General features: G+C 43.4%; 1 protein-coding gene across 3 annotated transcripts in view; it reads right to left on the bottom strand.

Moving 5' to 3' along the window:
• The window catches only part of ARHGAP6 (Rho GTPase activating protein 6), a 546996-nt gene that overhangs the window by 274704 nt on the left and 254188 nt on the right, over nt 1–18104 (bottom strand). The window contains exon 1 of one of the 3 annotated variants that reach the window (XM_040266469.1): nt 4796–5019. The exons of the other annotated variants lie outside the window; for them this stretch is intronic. Within the exon in view, the coding sequence (XP_040122403.1) occupies nt 4796–4840 (45 nt within the window). The 5' untranslated portion in view covers nt 4841–5019. Of the gene's footprint in view, nt 1–4795; nt 5020–18104 lie in introns of those variants that run through there. 3 annotated transcript variants of the gene reach the window in all.

The following is an 18104-nucleotide window of genomic DNA, read 5'->3' as shown; positions in this document are numbered from 1 at the left end:
AATATTCACTGTAGTGATTCTACTGAAGTCACCATACTTAACTGCACAGGTTGTCATGAAATTAGGCATTTGTCACAAGACCTTGGTAGATGATCAAGGTTTGCAATATTCTCTTTGGAGTTAATGCAAGAAAGCATATGAGGACTGTTGGGAAAGGCAGATTAAGGTAATCTTTAACTCAGGCCAAGCGATCTGACTTTTGGGGGCTCAACAAAAGTGGGAGAACACTGCTAAGGCCACAATTGGTGAAACAAGGCTGACTCATTATTATACCCCCAGCACTTGGGCTGCATTTGAGGCTGTCTCTGAACCTCTGTGTTGGTCTTTCTCTGAAGTTCTGCATGTTCTTTGAATAGAATATATAGAATATTCAGAACATTTACTCTGTCTTCTCTTTCTCAGTCTCACTACACAGTAAATGTTACATCTTCTTAAAAATATACATGAAAATTAGATGGACCAGGGGGTCTCTATAGGAGCAATCTTGCCCTCTACGGGACATTCGGCCCTGTCTGGAGATACATTTGGTTATCACAACTAGGGGTGGGTGGGGCTATGGTATCTAGTACGTAGATATCTGGGATGCTGCTAAACATTGTACAGAGAGCAGGACGGCCCCACAACAAAGAACAATCCTACTCAAAACATTCATTTTGCTGAGGCTGAGAAACACAAGACAAAATGGCATTCAACTTAATGGATGTGCAAATTTGGGGTTTTGTCTATAGCAGTCCAATTAAAGAGCTATCTGGCTGTGTAATTCAACGATATGAAGGGTCACATTAAGTCACTGAAAGTAGGATATTTGATTGTTGGTTTATTATGGTGACAAAAGAGGAAGAAGGGAGGAGAATTTGGCTCTTCTAACTCAATTTTCTGAGTCAAATGAGCTCTGTGGGATCAGGGCATGTGCATAAAACTCTCTGTTCTGTCACCAACTCCACCTGTGCCACCCTGAACTCCACCACTCTAAACTTGGATTTCTTCAACCACAAAATAGAAAACCTAACCCACCAGCTGGATTTGAGGCTGAAATTGACACAGTGTCCAAACACTTTGCAACGTGTTTAAGACAATAATAGTGAGAAGCTGCGTTTCTCTAGGAGTGCTGTCCGGCAAGCACTGATTTGTGCATGTCATCCTTGACCCTCTATCAGTTCAGTTCAGTCGCTCAGTCGTGTCCAACTCTTTGCGACCCCATGAATCGCAGCACGCCAGGCCTCCCTGTCCATCACCAACCCCCGGAGTTCACCCAAACTCATGTCCATCGAGTGGGTGATGCCATCCAGCCATCTCATCCTCTGTCATCCCCTTTTCCTCCTGCCCCCAATCCCTCCCAGCATCAGAGGCTTTTCCAATGAGTCAACTCTTCGCATGAGGTGGCCAAAGTACTGGAGTTTCAGCTTTAGCATCAGTCCTTCCAAAGAACACCCAGGACTGATCTCCTTTAGGATGGACTGGTTGGACCCCCTTGCAGTCCAAGGGACTCTCAAGAGTCTTCTCCAATACCACAGTTCAAAAGCATCAATTCTTCAGCACTCAGCCTTCTTCACAGTCCAACTCTCACATCCATACATGACCACAGGAAAAACCATAGCCTTGACTAGACAGACCTTTGTTGGCAAAGTAATGTCTCTGCTTTTGCATATGCTATCTAGGTTAGTCACAACTTTCCTTCCAAGGAGTAAGCATCTTTTAATTTCATGGCTGCAGTCACCATCTGCAGTGATTTTGGAGCCCAAAAAACCCTCTACAGCCTCTCCAAATGCAGTCTGGCTAGTTCAGTGTCCTAAGCATCTCTAAAATATGCTGACTGCACTCAACCTCCAGCTCACTTGAGATAGAGAGCGTCTCCTTCATCTCTCCCTGGTCCAAATGCCAGGAAGCATGCACTTTGACACCTCCTCACCCTCTACCCCATCCTGGGACCAAAGCAGGATTTTCAAAATACGAAGCTGACCAAGTCACCAAAAGGCATCAAAGGATGACACCCAGCTGGGAGGATGGAGTCACCATAAACTCCATGTGGGAAAACCGTGGGAGGAAAGGTTGGGAGGAAAATGTTGGCTGCATTTTTGTTTTGATGATAAAACAAGACAGTTGTGCTATATTTCAGGAAAGTGCAAACTGATTTTATAAATGCAGGATGCTCTTCTCTGCTTCAGTGTTTTTTATTTCTCTCTTTGTCACTATTAGGATCATTTGAAAAGATGAGTGAAGAACTCATAGCAATTCTTAAGATTTTCACTATTTCATCATCTTTGGAAAAATGGTCGAATACCTGGCCCACAAAAATGTTTGATGAACATTTGAGTAAAATGTGAGCCACTGATTTCTTAAATACAGTGTCCACTTGGCCAAATGAAAAAAAGCACTGAAGAAAGAGTATTACTTGCCCCTGGATTAGATTTCAGAGGAGGCAAGAGGTACCGAGAACACCTGAGGATAATTCTTTTCTAGAAGATGCAGACAAAAACAAAACAAAACAAAACAGTGTCCAGGACTCCAGGATAATACACAATGGGGCAAAACCAAGTTGGGCAAAATAAGTGGAATATTTATGCAAAAAGGCAAAAGAAGTTATTGGAATTACCTCAGTCACTGTGGGGGAAGCAGACAAAGAGTGCAGCGTTGGAATAGATCTTAAGCCATAGAGGGTTATGTTAATATGAAAAACAATGGGTCACACTTAATAAAGAACATTCTTTTGACTTGTGACTGATACAGTGCTGCTGAGCGCTGCTGTTTGTCATTCTAAAGCATGCTTCAGAGGACCGGGGTGACTTCTTCCGACCTGAGAGCCAACATATTCTCTCTGGAATCTTCCTTCTGAGTCTTAAATCAGAAAATACGTATGTAGTCATCTGTGCTAGAATACAGGGCGATTTCATCAGCATATCTTCAGAGAGCAAGAGGAGGCATTAATATCTGGTTGACTCTTAAGTTTCTGCTTTTAGGAAAATGAGACATCTGATTGAAAATAATTTTTAATTTGTTTCATGATGCATTGGGTGTATTTGCATAATTCAGGCAATAATCATTCATACAATGAATAGATTTTTTTAAGGAGTCAGTTCTCACCTTTCCTCCCTCACCTTGTAAATGATATTGACACCTCAGATTACAATTCAAAGGGCACCAGCACACAGTTCAAAATCAGAAGAAGGTAGTGGGATGAGATGCTGATTAGACATAATGAGCACAGGCCCTAGATCTTTCTGTGCAAAGAAAGCGCTGCTGAAAACGGGTTGCCCTTAATACCGCTTTAAAAGGCAAATCGCTGAGCCGCTAGTGTATCAAAAAAAAAAAAAGAACAGGCATTAATAACTTACAAGTGTCTCACTGAGCATTTCAAGGCAAATAATGCTGGCAAAACTAGAGAAAGAGCCGTCATAGGTTCCTAGAATGGGTGCCTGAGAAGGAACCTTAACGATTTCCTAATTCAGGCCCTCATTTTTTTTTTTCCAGCGCAGCAAAGTGAAACCCCAGAAGGTCGCGGTGAGCCCAACCTGTCGAGTCGCCCCCACCCGGCCCCGTCCGCAACCAGCCACTCTACTACGGCCCCGGGAACCAGTTGGAGCAGCTCCCCGGGACCTCTGCACCTACCACCCCTGTTCACTTGACTCCTTCCTTGAAAGCTTTCCCTTTTTTAAATGTGGAGAGTGCACTGTGGAGGACACGAATTCCCAGCAGATAACTGCCTCTGCCTTATTATAAATATTGATGATTCCTAACTTTCCGTCTTAATTCTCCCTAGTTTTGAAAATCAGCCCCCAGAATGTCCCATCTCAATAGTGAAAATCATGTCAGGGAGAACTCAGTAAAGTAGCAGATGCCAGAACAACTGCAATGCCCCACATCAAAGCCACACATCTACCACAGAGACATGTCCAAAGACTGGGGTAAACTAACACAGATGCCTGTCGGCTTCCTGGAGGCGGTGCTCAGAATCTTCACAAGTAGTATCCATTCCTCAGAAACATCTCCATGTTCATTGGATTTTTTATCTTAAGTCTTCTCTCTTTCTCAAAAAGAAACTCAGTCTACAATCTGGATCTGGTCGGTCCCATCATTCACCTAGAAATCTTGATTCCTTCTTTAAAGGAGGCAAACTCCACGAGTTTTATGTCTCGTGTGTCCTGAGGTCCCCAGCTCCGCGCAGTGCCTGGTATACAGTAGGACCCCAAGAAATGTGGAATATTTGAGGCAACAGGAAGAGAGGCCACCGACACACAACACCCTACCACCTTCTTATATTAAATCAGAAAATGTGCAACCTTGTGTCCCGCTACAAACTCCTAGGGAAATGCACGCCCCCTTTCCAAGGAGCAAACCGGCGGCACCCCAACGCGCCCTGCAGGGCTTCTCCGGAGGGTCCACTGGTCACACGCTGGGATTGCCAAGTCGCCCGGCCTCCCGTCCAGTTCTCTGTGGGTTCTTGTGGTGTATCTCACCGAAGACTGGGTGGGCGAACCTGGGCCCAGCCCCGGGAGTCCCATTTCTCAACCTTGGCCAGAGAGGCGGCGGCAGGGTCCAGTCCCCGACCCCAAACGCAGTGACCACTGCGCGGGGCAGAGGACCACGGGCTCAGGGAGTGGGGGTTCCCCTTTTAAGGGGCACCCGAGTTTCTGAACTGGCGCCACTCGGGGTGATGCACGCGGCACTCTCCAACGCCCCCCCCCCAATCACACACCGAGGACCTCTGCGGAGCCCCGGATCATTTCAACTCCGCGCCGTCCCCCTAGGTCGGCCGTGTGGCGCCCCCTGTCGCCTCTGCGCGCGCCGGGACACTCACCGCATAGTGCAGCTGCGGTTTCTCGCGGTTCACCGGGTCCCCCATGTCGCCACCGGGGGAGGAGTAGCGGGCTCTGGGGCTCAGGCTGGGGTCGTGGCGCCTCTCCGGGGTCCCCCTATTTTACCGCCATCCTCGGGCAGCCCCCAGACTCGAGCCCTGCTCCCTGCGCCCAGAGCACGGTGCAAAGCGTCCGGGGAACCAGCGTCCCGCCGCGGAGCCGGTGGGGACAGGGAGGAGGCGACGGCGAAGGGGAAGGAGGAGGAGAAGGAGGAGGGAGAGGCGAGTCAGATTCGATGGGCGGGCGTTTAATTCCTTCCGCTCTTGTCGGGCCCCAGTCTCGACCGCCGCTGCCAGCTGTTTGGGGGCTACAGCGACCGAGCGCGCCCACGACAGGTGTCAGGGCGGCCGGCGCTCCAAACTCCTGCCACCCCGCCCCTCCCCGAGCCCACGGGCCCCGGGATGCCAGGGCCGGGGCTGCTAACGCTTTCACCACCTGCGAGAGGGAGAGAGCTTGGGTTTCCAAGAAAGAGACTTTGACTAACTTTGAAGGAGGTGTGGGCCTGACGCCGAAAGCCGATTCGGAACCGGCCCCCGGCGAGGGTGGAGTTTCAGTCTTTGGAAAGCCTTCCTCTCAGAGAATCTCAGTGGCGGGAACCTCAGGAGGGGGCAGGCCGGAGAGGGGCCAAGTCAGCTGCCTCGGGGAGCCGTTGAGGAGAGGGAGGCCGGGCTGGAGGCTTGCTGGGCCACGCCACTTCGGGCCAACTGAGTCCCAGAGGGCGTGCAGGACCTGGGCATGTCTAGGGAACCCGGCGGCACGGGGGAGTCCTGGAAAATCTGCAGGAATTCAGCTGGCACTGAAGACTAACGTGGGTGCCAGGATAGAGCTGAGTTGGGGGTGGGGGGAGCGCTCGGAACCCTCCTTTCTTTGTCTTAGCAAATCAGAAAACAACACAGTGAGGATTTGGAAAGAGAAGAAACGCACACTATTTGCAAATGCTGCCAGATTAACCGAATGATTTTAGCACACACTTAAGATTCACAATGCCACCTAAAACTGACTTCTACTTCGCAATCTCCTGGTGGAAGCCTACACTTTGAGCCCCAAGGTCCCTCCCCAGGCTTGATATTCTGTGATTTGCCAGCAGCCTCTCACAAGCTACATCCAGACAAAGGTAGGGATTGGGACCAGAGCAGAGAAACTCCAGACTCTGTGAAATCATTCATTCCAAGCCCAAGAGAGGGTGGCTATCAAGTAGAGGATGGATTTGTGGGTGGCTTGTGTCAATTCCGGGCTTGCCAGGTGGCTCGGTGGTAAAGAATCCGCCTGCCAATGCAGGGGACACAGGTTCGATCTCTGGATAGGGAAGATCCTGTGCAGAAGGAAATGGCAAACCACTCCAGTATTCTTGCCTAGACAGTCCCATGGACAGAGGAGCCTGGTGGGCTACAGTCCATGGGGTCGCAGAGAGTCGGACACAACTGAGCGTGTGTGCACATGTGTCAGTTCTTCACAGGTGTGAGAATGTGACGCCAGGGGTGCAGGTATCCTAAAGAATCTACTACTAGATACCATGACAGTTCATCTGCCTGGAAAACTGTAAGATTACATCTTCTAGAGCTGAACATATGCCTACCCTCCGACTCAACTCATAAATATATAGAGACATGGATGTCAGTGTCCTTCTCGTGTACAAGAATGTTCATAATATCATTAAACAGAATCACCAACATGGAAACTATCCAAATGTCCATCAACTGGTGCGTGAGGAACCAACCTTGGTCCCTCCATACAAGAGAATACATACTGCTCAGCAATGACAGGAAAATGCTACTGTTGGACACAACAACATGGATTATTCTCACAAACACTGTGTTCAGCGAGAGAAATCAGACTGAAAAAGAGAACGTACTGTCAGATTCCATTTATTTATTCAGAAGCTGAAATTCACATGTTGAACTTAAATAGGGAAATGTGATCTCTGGTGACAGCAGCCAGAATCATGACTTCCAAGATGGGGAGGTCGTACTCACTGGGAAGGGGATGCAAGGGAATCTTTTAGGGTTCTGAAAATGTTCTGTATCCTATTCTGTATAACAGCTACCCAAAGACACCCATGTGTAAAAATTCACTGAATGGTACAGTTCAGATTTGGGCAATTTACACCCTTCACCATGTGTATTTTATACTGTAATAGCAAAGAAACAAAAATAAATTTAAACTCAACCCCCTGCCCAAACCAGGAACTTCCAGCCAGAGTGCTACCAGTCTTAAGAGAAAGTCAGTTTCACCATTTGCCCAGGTCTCCTCCTCCCTGCAGGCTTCCCTAGTGGCTCAGAGGGTAAAACGTCTGTCTGCAATGCAGGAGACCCAGATTCGATTCCTGGGTTGGGAAGATCCCATGGAGAAGGAAATGGCAGCCTAATCTAGTATTCTTGCCTAGAAAATCCCAAGGACCGTGGAGTCTGGAAGGCTACCGTCCATGGGGTCTCAAAGAGTCGGATACGACTGAGCGACTTCACTTTCCTCCTCCCTACAGCCTGCCTTGCTCAGATCACATTTGCCTCTGCAGAGTGGGTGAAGAGAATGAACCCAGTCACCTTAGAGGCCCTCCCTACTCTCAGACACGCCCAGGCAGAGCTGGAAAGACAACACATTAAAGTCCCCTCTTCACTTTCACTCTGCTCCGCTGCTGAAAGCAACCCTTAGAGCTATGTCATCAAAGACCCTCAGAACAAGGAGGAGAAGCAGTACAAGCTTCACTACCCAGCACCCTTAAGAAAGTGCTGCTGAAGCGGCCAAAGGAGGGCATGCATATGCAAATACCCCATGTCGACCTCTGCTTCCTGGTGCTCTATTTAGAAAGAGGCGCTCTCTAGCCTGATGACTTCTTCCTCTGTTACACCTGCCATTAAGACCTCAAAGCTAAAAATCCCTTTCCCTAAAAAAAAAAAATTTCATTATCTATCTATCTACATACACACAATAGTAATCAGGTCCCTGGATTAAAAAAAAAAAAAAAACTTAAACATAGTGCTTTGACCATTATCCTTGAACATGTCACCTCCAGGTCAAAATTGGGTTATCTTAGATCTTTGTTTGTGTTCTGTCTTTGAAAAATTTATTAAGTCACTAAACAGCATTGGTGTAAGCCAAAAATAATTCATCACTCCCCAAACTGTGTACTTACACTTTAGGAATAACTTCTGTCTGCTAGCAGATTTCTTGCTAAATTGTCATTGCTAAGTTGGACTTAAAATTTTTCAAGGGCAACAGGGTTGTTTTTTTTTTTCTGTGTTTGAAAGGTTTGAGGAGATAGGACAAAGCATTAAGAAAAGAAATCATCAGTCCATGCTGCAAGACTCTTCAATTCATTTCTGAGTGTTATTCACCTCTTCAGTTCTCAATCCATTTCTTCAAGACTTAACAAAGGATCTAGAAGATTGTGCAGAACTCTAAGAGGTCTGCTAAATCTGGAACAACTTAATCATATGCTATCCCTTATATTCAGTTCAGTTCAGTCTCTCAGTCGTGTCCGACTCTTTGCAACCCCATGAATCGCAGCACGCCAGGCCTCCCTGTCCATCACCAACTCCCGGATACATGGAGTCTTAAAAAATGATAAAAAGGAACTTATTTACAAAACAGAAAGAGTAGAAAACAAAGATGGTTACCAAAGGAGAAGGGGGAGGGATAAATTAGGAATCGGGGGTTAACAGAGGCACATTACTATATTCAATACCTTGTAATAACCTATAATATAAAAGATTCTGAAAAAGAATATATGTGTATGCATATATATGTATAACTGAATCACTTTACTGTACACCTGAAACATTGTAAATCAACTATAATTCAATAAAAATCTTAAACAATTTGAATTCCACATATTGTTTTTATTTGAATCTATTTCAAGGTATATTTTAAACACCACTCTAAGAAAAAATTCTTTTTTTGCACATCTCTACTTCCAAGTATCCTTTCCATGTTATTTAACTATTCACTAGGTTACTTATTCAATAAATATTCTAAGTGTGTATAATTTGCAGTTATTGTTCTAGGTCATTTAACCTATTCATTAAATGGCAGGTGGTTTCAAAATTCAAGTTTGATCTTTTGGGGTGATGGAGGGCGATAAAGAGAACACATAAAAACCTCACTTCAGAAAAGGCTGAAGTTCATATCATTCACTGGTTAGGTTAAGAGCCTACTGAGCTAATGCTCTCTTTTGGTTAGTCATCTTTTTTTTAAATAAATTTCTCTGATGTTTACAATTTTCCCCAGAGAGGACTCAAAAATAATCTTTAGGAGTTTCTCTACTAGCATCACTTTTAAGAGAAAATATGTCACGCTATCAGTGGCATTTTCATGACTTCCTATCCCCAAATATTACAGCATTTCCAGTACTGACAGCTGCCCTCTTGGCCAGGACATTTAAATTAAAATCCCTGTTTGCATTTACTCTGCCTGCCTATAAACTGAGTTAATATTTTCCACATTTCATGCCAACCCAAGGGTGATTACATTTTTTAAAGGAAAACTTTATCTAAATCCATGAAAGCAAATTCAGCTTCAGGGTGTAGGAGGAGCCAAAGGCCCACGTGAGAACTAAAATGCACTTAGATCAGAGGATGAGGCCCTTCTTGCACACCCAGCCCTGTCGTTGACAGAGCAGGTGTGGGGCCCTCTTAGATGGGGAACCTCTTCCTGCAAACCCACCTCCTATACTCTTACATCCTACTTATCCTGTCAACCCACCTCCAAGAGTATTTTTAAATTTTTGAAACAGAAAAATCGATAACATACAATGTGCAGCTAAATGAATTATTGCAAAACATACACCCATCTAACCATCACTGAGATCAAGGAATAGAATATTGCTAGTGTCCTTCGGCTGCATTATAACACCCTCCCCTCAACCCCAAACCAGGGGCAGACACTGTCTTGTCTTTTACAGAGTTATTTGCTTCCCTTTTATAGCAGGGTTTCTCAGTCTCAGCACTACTGACACTTGGGGGCCAATAATCCTCCCACCAGCTTTACTGAGCTATACCTGACATGGTGTACAGTGTGGTAACTTGATACACACATATTGTGAAATGACGATCATAAGATTACTTAACACCTCCATCACTTCACACAGTGAACAATTTTGTGTGTGTAATGAGAACATTTAAGATTTACCCTCTTAGCAACTTTCAAGTGTACAGTACAGTCCTGTTACCTAAAGTCACCATGCTGCACATTAGATCTCTCAAAATTTATTTCATAACCACAAGTTTTTAATCATTTGACCAACATCTCCTCATCCCCTAACTGCCGGTCCCTGGTAACTAGCAATCTATTATCTCTTTCTGAATTCAGTTTTTTTAGATACCACAAGTAAGTGAGATCATACAGTATTTGTGTTTCTCTGCTTTGTTTCACTTACAGAATTCCTTCAAGGTCTATTAATGTTGTCTCAAATGGTAGGAATTTTTGTGGCTGAAGAATGTTCCTTTGTACATATATGCACCATATTTTCTTTATCCATTCATCCATGTAGATGGGACACTAAGGTTGTTTTCATAGCTTGGCTATTGGGAATAATGCTACAGTGACCATGGGACTGCAGATGTCTCTTAGAGACCCTGATTTCAATTCTTCTGGATACATACACAGAAGTGGGATTGCTGGGTCATGTGGTAGTTCTATTTTTAATTCTAAATTTTTGGGGGAGCCTTCGTACTGTTTTTGATAATGGCTGTGCCAGTTTCCATTCTCACTAACAGTGTACTTTTCTCTACATTCCTGCCAATACTTTTTATCTCTTGTCTTTTTGATAACAGCTATCTTAATAGGTATAAGGTGGTACCTCATTATGGGTTTTATTTGCATTTCCCTGATAATGACTTTGAGCATCTTTTCATGTGCCTGTTGGCCATGTGTATGTCTTCTTTGGAAAAACATCTATTCAGGTCCTTTGCACACTTTTTAATTAGATAAATTTTTGTTTTGCTACTGAGTTCTTAGAGTTCCTTCTCTATTTTGGATACTAACCCTTTATCAGATATGTGGTTTGCAAGTATTTTCTCCTGTCCTTTAGATTTCCTTTTTGTTTTGTTGATCATTTCTTTCGCTGTTCATAAGTTTTTAGCTTCATGAAGTCTCAATAGTTTATTTTTGCTTTGATTTTGCTTGTGATTTTGTTGTCATACCAATAATTCTGTGTTGTAGAGGCCATTCTGTGCATCACAGGATGTTTAGCAGCATCCCAGGCATCTACCTATCCAATGAAAGTATTATCTCCTTCCCACAGTTGTGACAAGCCAAAGTATCTCTAGACACTGAAAATGTCCCCTGCAGGCAGGGAGGCATCATCACCCCTATTTGAGGACTACTACTTTTTAGGAAGTTATGTGTTCACAAATTTTAGAGCTTAGTGTTGCCTTCTTTCTAATTTTATATAAATGGATTCATAATTATATTTTTACTGCATCTGGCTCCTTTTACTCAACATCATGTTTCTAACGTTCTTCCATGTTGTCATATGTAGCTATGGTTTGTTCATTCCCATTGCTGTCTAGTCCATTGTCTATGTTTACTGCTGGTGGACATTAGTGTCTTTTTCAGTTTTGGACTACTGAAAACACACAGCTTACACATCAGTATACCTATCTCCTTGCGCACATGTGCCCACCCTTGAATACGGTGCAAACCTGGAAACAGAACTGCTGGCTCATAGGCATGCATACCTTCAACTTTACTGGACAATGCCCAACAGTTTTCCAAACTGATCATACCAATTAGAATCTTTATTTACACTGCAGTATAAATAGACTGAACATAGTTTATATAAAGGCTGAATACAGTTTAAAATTGTCTCTCTTCTAGGTTTTCTCATGGGGCTATGAAGATAAAATTCAGGAAATTAAACTCCAGGATCGGGAAGGAGAAATGGAGAAGCAGGCATAAGGTCCTTCTTGTCCAAAATCACATGTCTCTTGCAAATGAAGAAAGACCTACCAGCTGTGCTAGGGTCATAGCATGGGAAACATTATTGCTGAGTCCATCCACATGTGTGGGTAACAGTAATGGATATACCAGTTAATCTTCTGAGTGAAGGAGGATATATTTTTAGGCAGAAGTTCAGCATACAGTATGGTGGGGGCAAACCTCAGCAACGAAACTATAAATATAAGTGCCACTTAAGGAATTATCATTTTGTTCCACAGCCATAATCTTCCCCCCTTCCTTTTAACCTTAACAGGGATATGGGGATGGGACAGATCCAAGGAAGAATGAAGTGCCCAATTCCTCTCTCCAGGTACATTACAGAGAGAGAATGCCAGCCAAAGACAGACCTGGTCCAATGATCAGGGACTGAGTAATTCCTGGAGGTCCCAAGAATGATGCCTGGGGCTGTGGTGATACAGGACAGAGGAGAGAGTTTCACTCAGAACTCTCGCCCTCAACCTTGACCCCTCCTACAGAGAGATTCAAGAAGCTCTGCGTCAACAACTGGAACTGCGAATCTGATGATCTGTGGACGCAGGGAAAGAGGTGTGGGTGGAAACAAAAGTGACCATTGCTTTTGTTCACTGGCTCAGTTTAGCATCACTGGTTTGCCCTTTTCTCGCCATTTCTCGCCATCTGAAGAATTGCTACTCAGTGACTTGGAGCCAAGGAGAGTGCCCTAAAAAAGTATCTACAGAGAGATGTTTCTAAAATAAAATTTGCATGCTGTCATTCTTGGGGTCTCAAAGAGTCGGGCACGACTGAGCAACTGAACTGAACTGAATTATAATGTAATTAAAATCTTTCTCTAAAAAATAAAATAAAATAAGATTTCTATTTCAGGCTCATTAAGCAAAAAACAAACAAACAAACAACAGAGACTGTATTCCCTGTAGTTATGATTTCCCAAGAAACAGTTGGAGAATCAAGAAACTACTTTTCATCATATCCATAATTTAATGTTATTCTATTATCTCCACCCAACCAATTACAACCTCCTTTCCTCTGCACGGTGTGGCAAGCGTGTAAAGCCTATAGAACACTCATGACAATACCAATGCTGCAGGTGCTAATTTGGGCTGATAGCAATTCCACTCATTATTGAGCACCTACATCACTGGCCCTTTGTTCAACCAGAGGCTTTACAAATTGCAAATCTAGATCCTCAGGATAATTGTGTGAGGAGAGTACGATTATCTCCATTTTATTCATGAGAGTGCTTCACTTGTTTCATACATCTGGGAAATGGTGGGGCTGAGATGTAAATGAAGTTGGGTCCAAATCGCTTCACAGACCATTCCAGTGTGTTTCAAAGTAGAGACTCTTTGATAAGTCAGATTCATTCATTAGATCGCTATGGTGTCTTCTTAAGAAGAGGGGAGGGAGACGCTACCAGTGCCCCATCCATACCTCTTAGGCCAGTGGTTCTCAGCGGGGACAATTTTCCCCCAAGAGGACACACGGTAATGTCTGCAGATACTTTTTATTGACCCAGCTGTGTGGGGGTGCCACTTATATCTAGTGGGTAGAAGCAAGGGATGTTGCTAAACATCCTACAATGCACAACATTCCCACCACAGAGAACTAGCCTGCCCCAAACATCAAGGGTACAGAGGTTGAGAAACAAATACTTCATAGACATAAGAAATTCACTCTTTAATAATTTCCACTTAGCAGTACATCTCACACCAACACCACATTTTCTTTTAGTGGAGTGGGTCTTGTGCCAACAAAGAAAACAAGGAGACATTTCCCTAGAGTGGAAGAGTAGGACTGAGTTTTGGAACTTACATGCAAGTGGGTTTCTACTCAGCATAGCACATCAAAAGGCTAACAGATGGTGCAAAAAACTGACCATTTGCATGATCAAAACTGGCAGCTATTATTAGAGTCATTTAGAGCACTTGACTAGTCACCCAAGGAAACCACTGTTACATCCTCGAAAATCCCCGGTTTTGGAGTTTCAGCAGTATTATGAATGATGACACCCATTTCAGGCAATTCCACACGTATCAGTTCCCCTCCCCTAATTAATCTATTTTATGATTGTGATTTAAATTTTTTATAGTGAGCAGAACATATAAGGCAAACGTTAAGAGTTCGCTGTTAGGAGTGTAATAAAATGAGGAGAATGAAACAGAGTGTCCTTTGCTTGCCAAGTCACCTAACCTATCTGTATCCCATTAATCCACCAAATAGAGAGCATGGACCAAAGCTCCAGATCTCCAAGGAATGCTTGGCACATAAAGGTTGAACATCAATGGTTTAGCATTGCCTTCTTTGCCTTGCTGTGCAATGGAGCCAAGTTTAATTTCTTGATTCTTTTTCTTTGGGACCATGCTCTAAGAAAGTGGTTCTCAACCAGGGGCAACACTGTCTGCCAAAGGACATCTGGCAGGATCTGGAGACACACTAGGGGATGTCCTATTGGTAATCAGTAAGTAGCAGCAGCTGCTGCTGCTGCGTCTCTTCAGTCGTGCCTGACTCTGTGTGACCCCATAGATGGCAGCCCATCAGGCTCCCCCGTCTCTGGGATTCTCCAGGCAAGAACACTGGAGTGGGTTGCCATTTCCTTCTCCAATGCATAAAAGTGAAAAGTGAAAGTGAAGTTGCTCAGTCATGTCCGACTCTTCACGACCCCATGGACTGCAGCCTACCAGGCTCCTCCATCCATGGGATTTTCCAGGCAAGAGTACTGGAGTGGGGTGCCATCGCTTTCTCCAAGGTAGTGGCTAGTGATACTTAATTCCACAGTGAAGAAGACAATTCCTACCCACCCCCGCCCAACACACACATATATAAAACAAATAATGATCTGGTCCCAAGTGTTTATACTGCCAAGGTTGACAAACCCTACTTTATGGATACAATTGTCCTTCTGGTCACAATAATCCTAATATATCAGAATTCTATGTGTTAGACTAGGATATTTGCTTACTTCAAGCTTGGTTGCCATCTTTCTTCATGTTCATAGACAACATACATGGAAAGATATTACCTGGAATGACAATAAGACTTCTCCCTTTCAGCAGAAGACAGGACAAAAGGAAAAGGGATCAGGAAGAAATAGCTGATCAGTGTTTCTGAAAATACGGTCTTTAGGAACACATGCATCAGAATCACTTGGGGTGGGATTTAAAAAAAATAGACTGTGTAGACCTCCCCAAAACATGTTGAATCAGAATTTCTGAGAGCACCACCTCAGGAATAATATGTTTAGCAAGATCCCTTGATTGTTGTCATGTACAATATAGTTTGAGAACCAGTGCCATCATGGGAGTAAGATGCAGAAAGTAATGCTCAGAAAGGCTGAGTGACTTGTTCAAGGTCAAGTGGCTGGCATAAGACAATGTCAGAACCCACCCAGAGCTCTGGATTTAATGTTGAAAGAAGGTGGAAAATATCTCTAAATGTTTGAAAAAACAAGCAAGAATCAGATTCATTCATAATTGCTGAAGAAGAAATGAACATAACATTTGACCTCATTGATCATAACCCAGAGCCTGCTGAGTGACTTGTTACATTTTCCTGTGGTTTTGTCAAGTTTTCTCTTCAGTGTCTTCATGACTAAAAGTAAAAAGAATGCTATACATTATTTGTTTCAAAGCTCTTAGGGATAACTTATTTCTGTTAAATTTTATTTTTCAAGACCATGGAACTCGCTTTCTCACATTAACATGTCCAGAAATGACAAATGTGTATAAATTACACAAATTGTTAGTCCTTTTAGATATTCCAAAGGGAAAAATTCCTTCAGGTACTATTGAAAAAAAAAAAAAAAAAAACCTTCCTACCTAGAAATAATTCTTTGTGTCCTGTCTTGGCAAAGCAAAGTTGTCGGCCACTAGTTCCTTATGGTTGAAGGGACAGTCTGAGATTTGGAGCAAAAGAGAGCTGTTTTGTACATCATAACAGACAATATGACAGCTTCAAGGCTATCATTTTGCATTTCTGTGAAGTCCCATTTTTACAGTGGTCTGATCAAAAGAACAAAGAAAATTCAGTCTGGGAAAGTTGAAGATGAACATGAGGACAATGATGAACGATTTGAGGAGATGTCATGTGTAGGAAAGGAAAGCTTGGTCAGCTTTCTCCAGAAGGCTGGACCAGGATCAAGAGTGGAAATTATGAAGAAACAGATTTTGGCTCAGCATAAGAAACAACTTTCTATATTTGACCTGTCAATTCCACTTTTGGGTATACAATGAAGAGAAATGAAAACATGTCCATACAAAAACTTGTACACTTATGTTTATAGCAGTATTATTTACAATAGCCAAAGATAGAAACAACTCAAATGTTAATCAACTGATGAGCGGATAAATCAAATGTGGTCTATCCATACACTGGAACACTATTTGGTCATAAAAAGGAGTGAAATGCTGTCATATGCTAAAACATGGATGAATCTTGAAAACATTATGCTAAGTGAAAGCATCCAGTCACAATAGACCACATATTACATGATTCCACATACACAAAATGTTCAGAACAGGAAAAGCTACAGAGACCAAAAGTAGATCCATGGCTGTGTAGGGCTGGGGACAGAAGGGGTTGGGGAGCTGAGAGGGTTGATAGCTAGAGGGCCCACAGATTCTTTTTGGGGTGATGCCAATGTTCTAAAATTAGTTATGGAGATGGTTGCACAGCTCTGAATGTATGAAAAACCACTGAATTATTCACTTTAAGTGGGTGAATTGTATGAAATGTGAACTCTGTGCTGTGTGCTGTGCTTAGTCACTCAGTCATGTCCAACTCTTTGCGACCCCATGGACTGTAGCCCCCCAGGCACCTCTGTCCATGGGGATTCTCCAGGGAAGAATACTGGAGTGGGTTGCTATGCCCTCCTCCAGGGGATCTTCCCAACTCAGGGACTGAACCCAGGTCTCTGCATTGCAGGTGGACTCTCTTCTATTTCCATAAAACTATGAAAGACAGAGACAGACACAGAGAGAAGGAAGGGAGGGAGGAAAGGAAAGGAAAGGAAAGGAAAGGAAAGAAAGATGGAAGGTCTTTATAATAAATTGACTAATGCAAGAGGAGGCAGCTATCCTGGGAGGTGGAGATGTGCTCTTCCCAGTAATATTTAGAATGAGCCTGTATGACCATCAGCTTAAGGGGCTGCACCATGTAAGCAGTTTCACTATAGGATCTGCAAGTCTAAAATGTCAGTGTTTTATCCCTTTCCTGTTTCCCTGACTATAACATGTGTGGTTCAAGGTCAACGACCGGCTTCTATTAATTCATTAAGTTCATTCTTTCATTTATTCTTTCAATGCCAAATGAAGGCCCTATGCTCTCTCTCTCTTAATAATACAGTTGCTTCTTGCCTTAGGTAGAGTTCCTCAGAAACAGTCAGTAAGATAAGGATTCATGGGTAAGTGATTTAGTAAGGACATGTTCCCAGGAGTAACTGGTAAGGGGTAAGCATAACAGGGTAAGAAAGGGGAGGGAGTCAAGTAATGGTGTGATTTCTGGCAGAGTCTCAGTCTCAGTCTGATCCTGAGGGGAGCTTTGGAATTGTCCCACCTCAAGCCAAAGGAGCTGAGCTTTAATATTTTCACAGCCACCAATCATGGCCATGGGATGCCCCAGGGTGATATAAACTCCCAAGCACTTCCTGTTCTTTGTGGGTACAGGGAGACTGCTCAAGAACCCTAAGGGAAATCCTCGGAAGAAGTTCACAGATGTTGGTCATTAGAAGCAAACCACACAGAAATGGCGAGATGGAACAGACACACAGAATGGTAAAAGATCCGAGATATTCTGGGCAGACTACCAATAGCAAGCATCCATTATACTTTTTGGTTGAAAACTTGTTAAGCTCTAAAAGCTGTTTATGACTGTTCCTATGTCCAGATATCCTGAGCAGAGTAGAAGCTGGCAGCCCCAGATGTATTTCCAGTGAAGTATGAATTGATCTTCCAAGACTTCATACTCCAGCTTACCCCCTTCCTTGCTGATAAATACTATATCTGGCATCTTTGCCCACAGTAGACTTATTTCATTTCATATGCTGAAAATCTTCTGAAGTGGTTAATCTGCTCATACAGAGAATTTCTGCACTATGGGGAATTTCTCAGCAGCTTTTGCATCTCCAGTTGTCATTTAGTGATGGACTTTAAGTTTGGATAAATTTCAAAAGCTGCAAACCCATGGAACCATTCACAACTAGTTTATTTTACTTATTGGATTTATTTTTTTCCCTTGGATTATCATAAATAGGTCTAAGATGGAAACAACCTAAATACCCATCAACAAATAAATGAATAAAGAAGATGTGGTACATATATACAGTGGAATACTACCCAGCCA

Source organism: Oryx dammah, unplaced genomic scaffold, assembly GCF_014754425.2.
Source record: "Oryx dammah isolate SB20612 unplaced genomic scaffold, SCBI_Odam_1.1 HiC_scaffold_23, whole genome shotgun sequence".
In the NCBI taxonomy this organism is placed as follows: domain Eukaryota; kingdom Metazoa; phylum Chordata; class Mammalia; order Artiodactyla; family Bovidae; genus Oryx; species Oryx dammah.
This window is presented reverse-complemented; position numbering and strand designations above follow the sequence as displayed.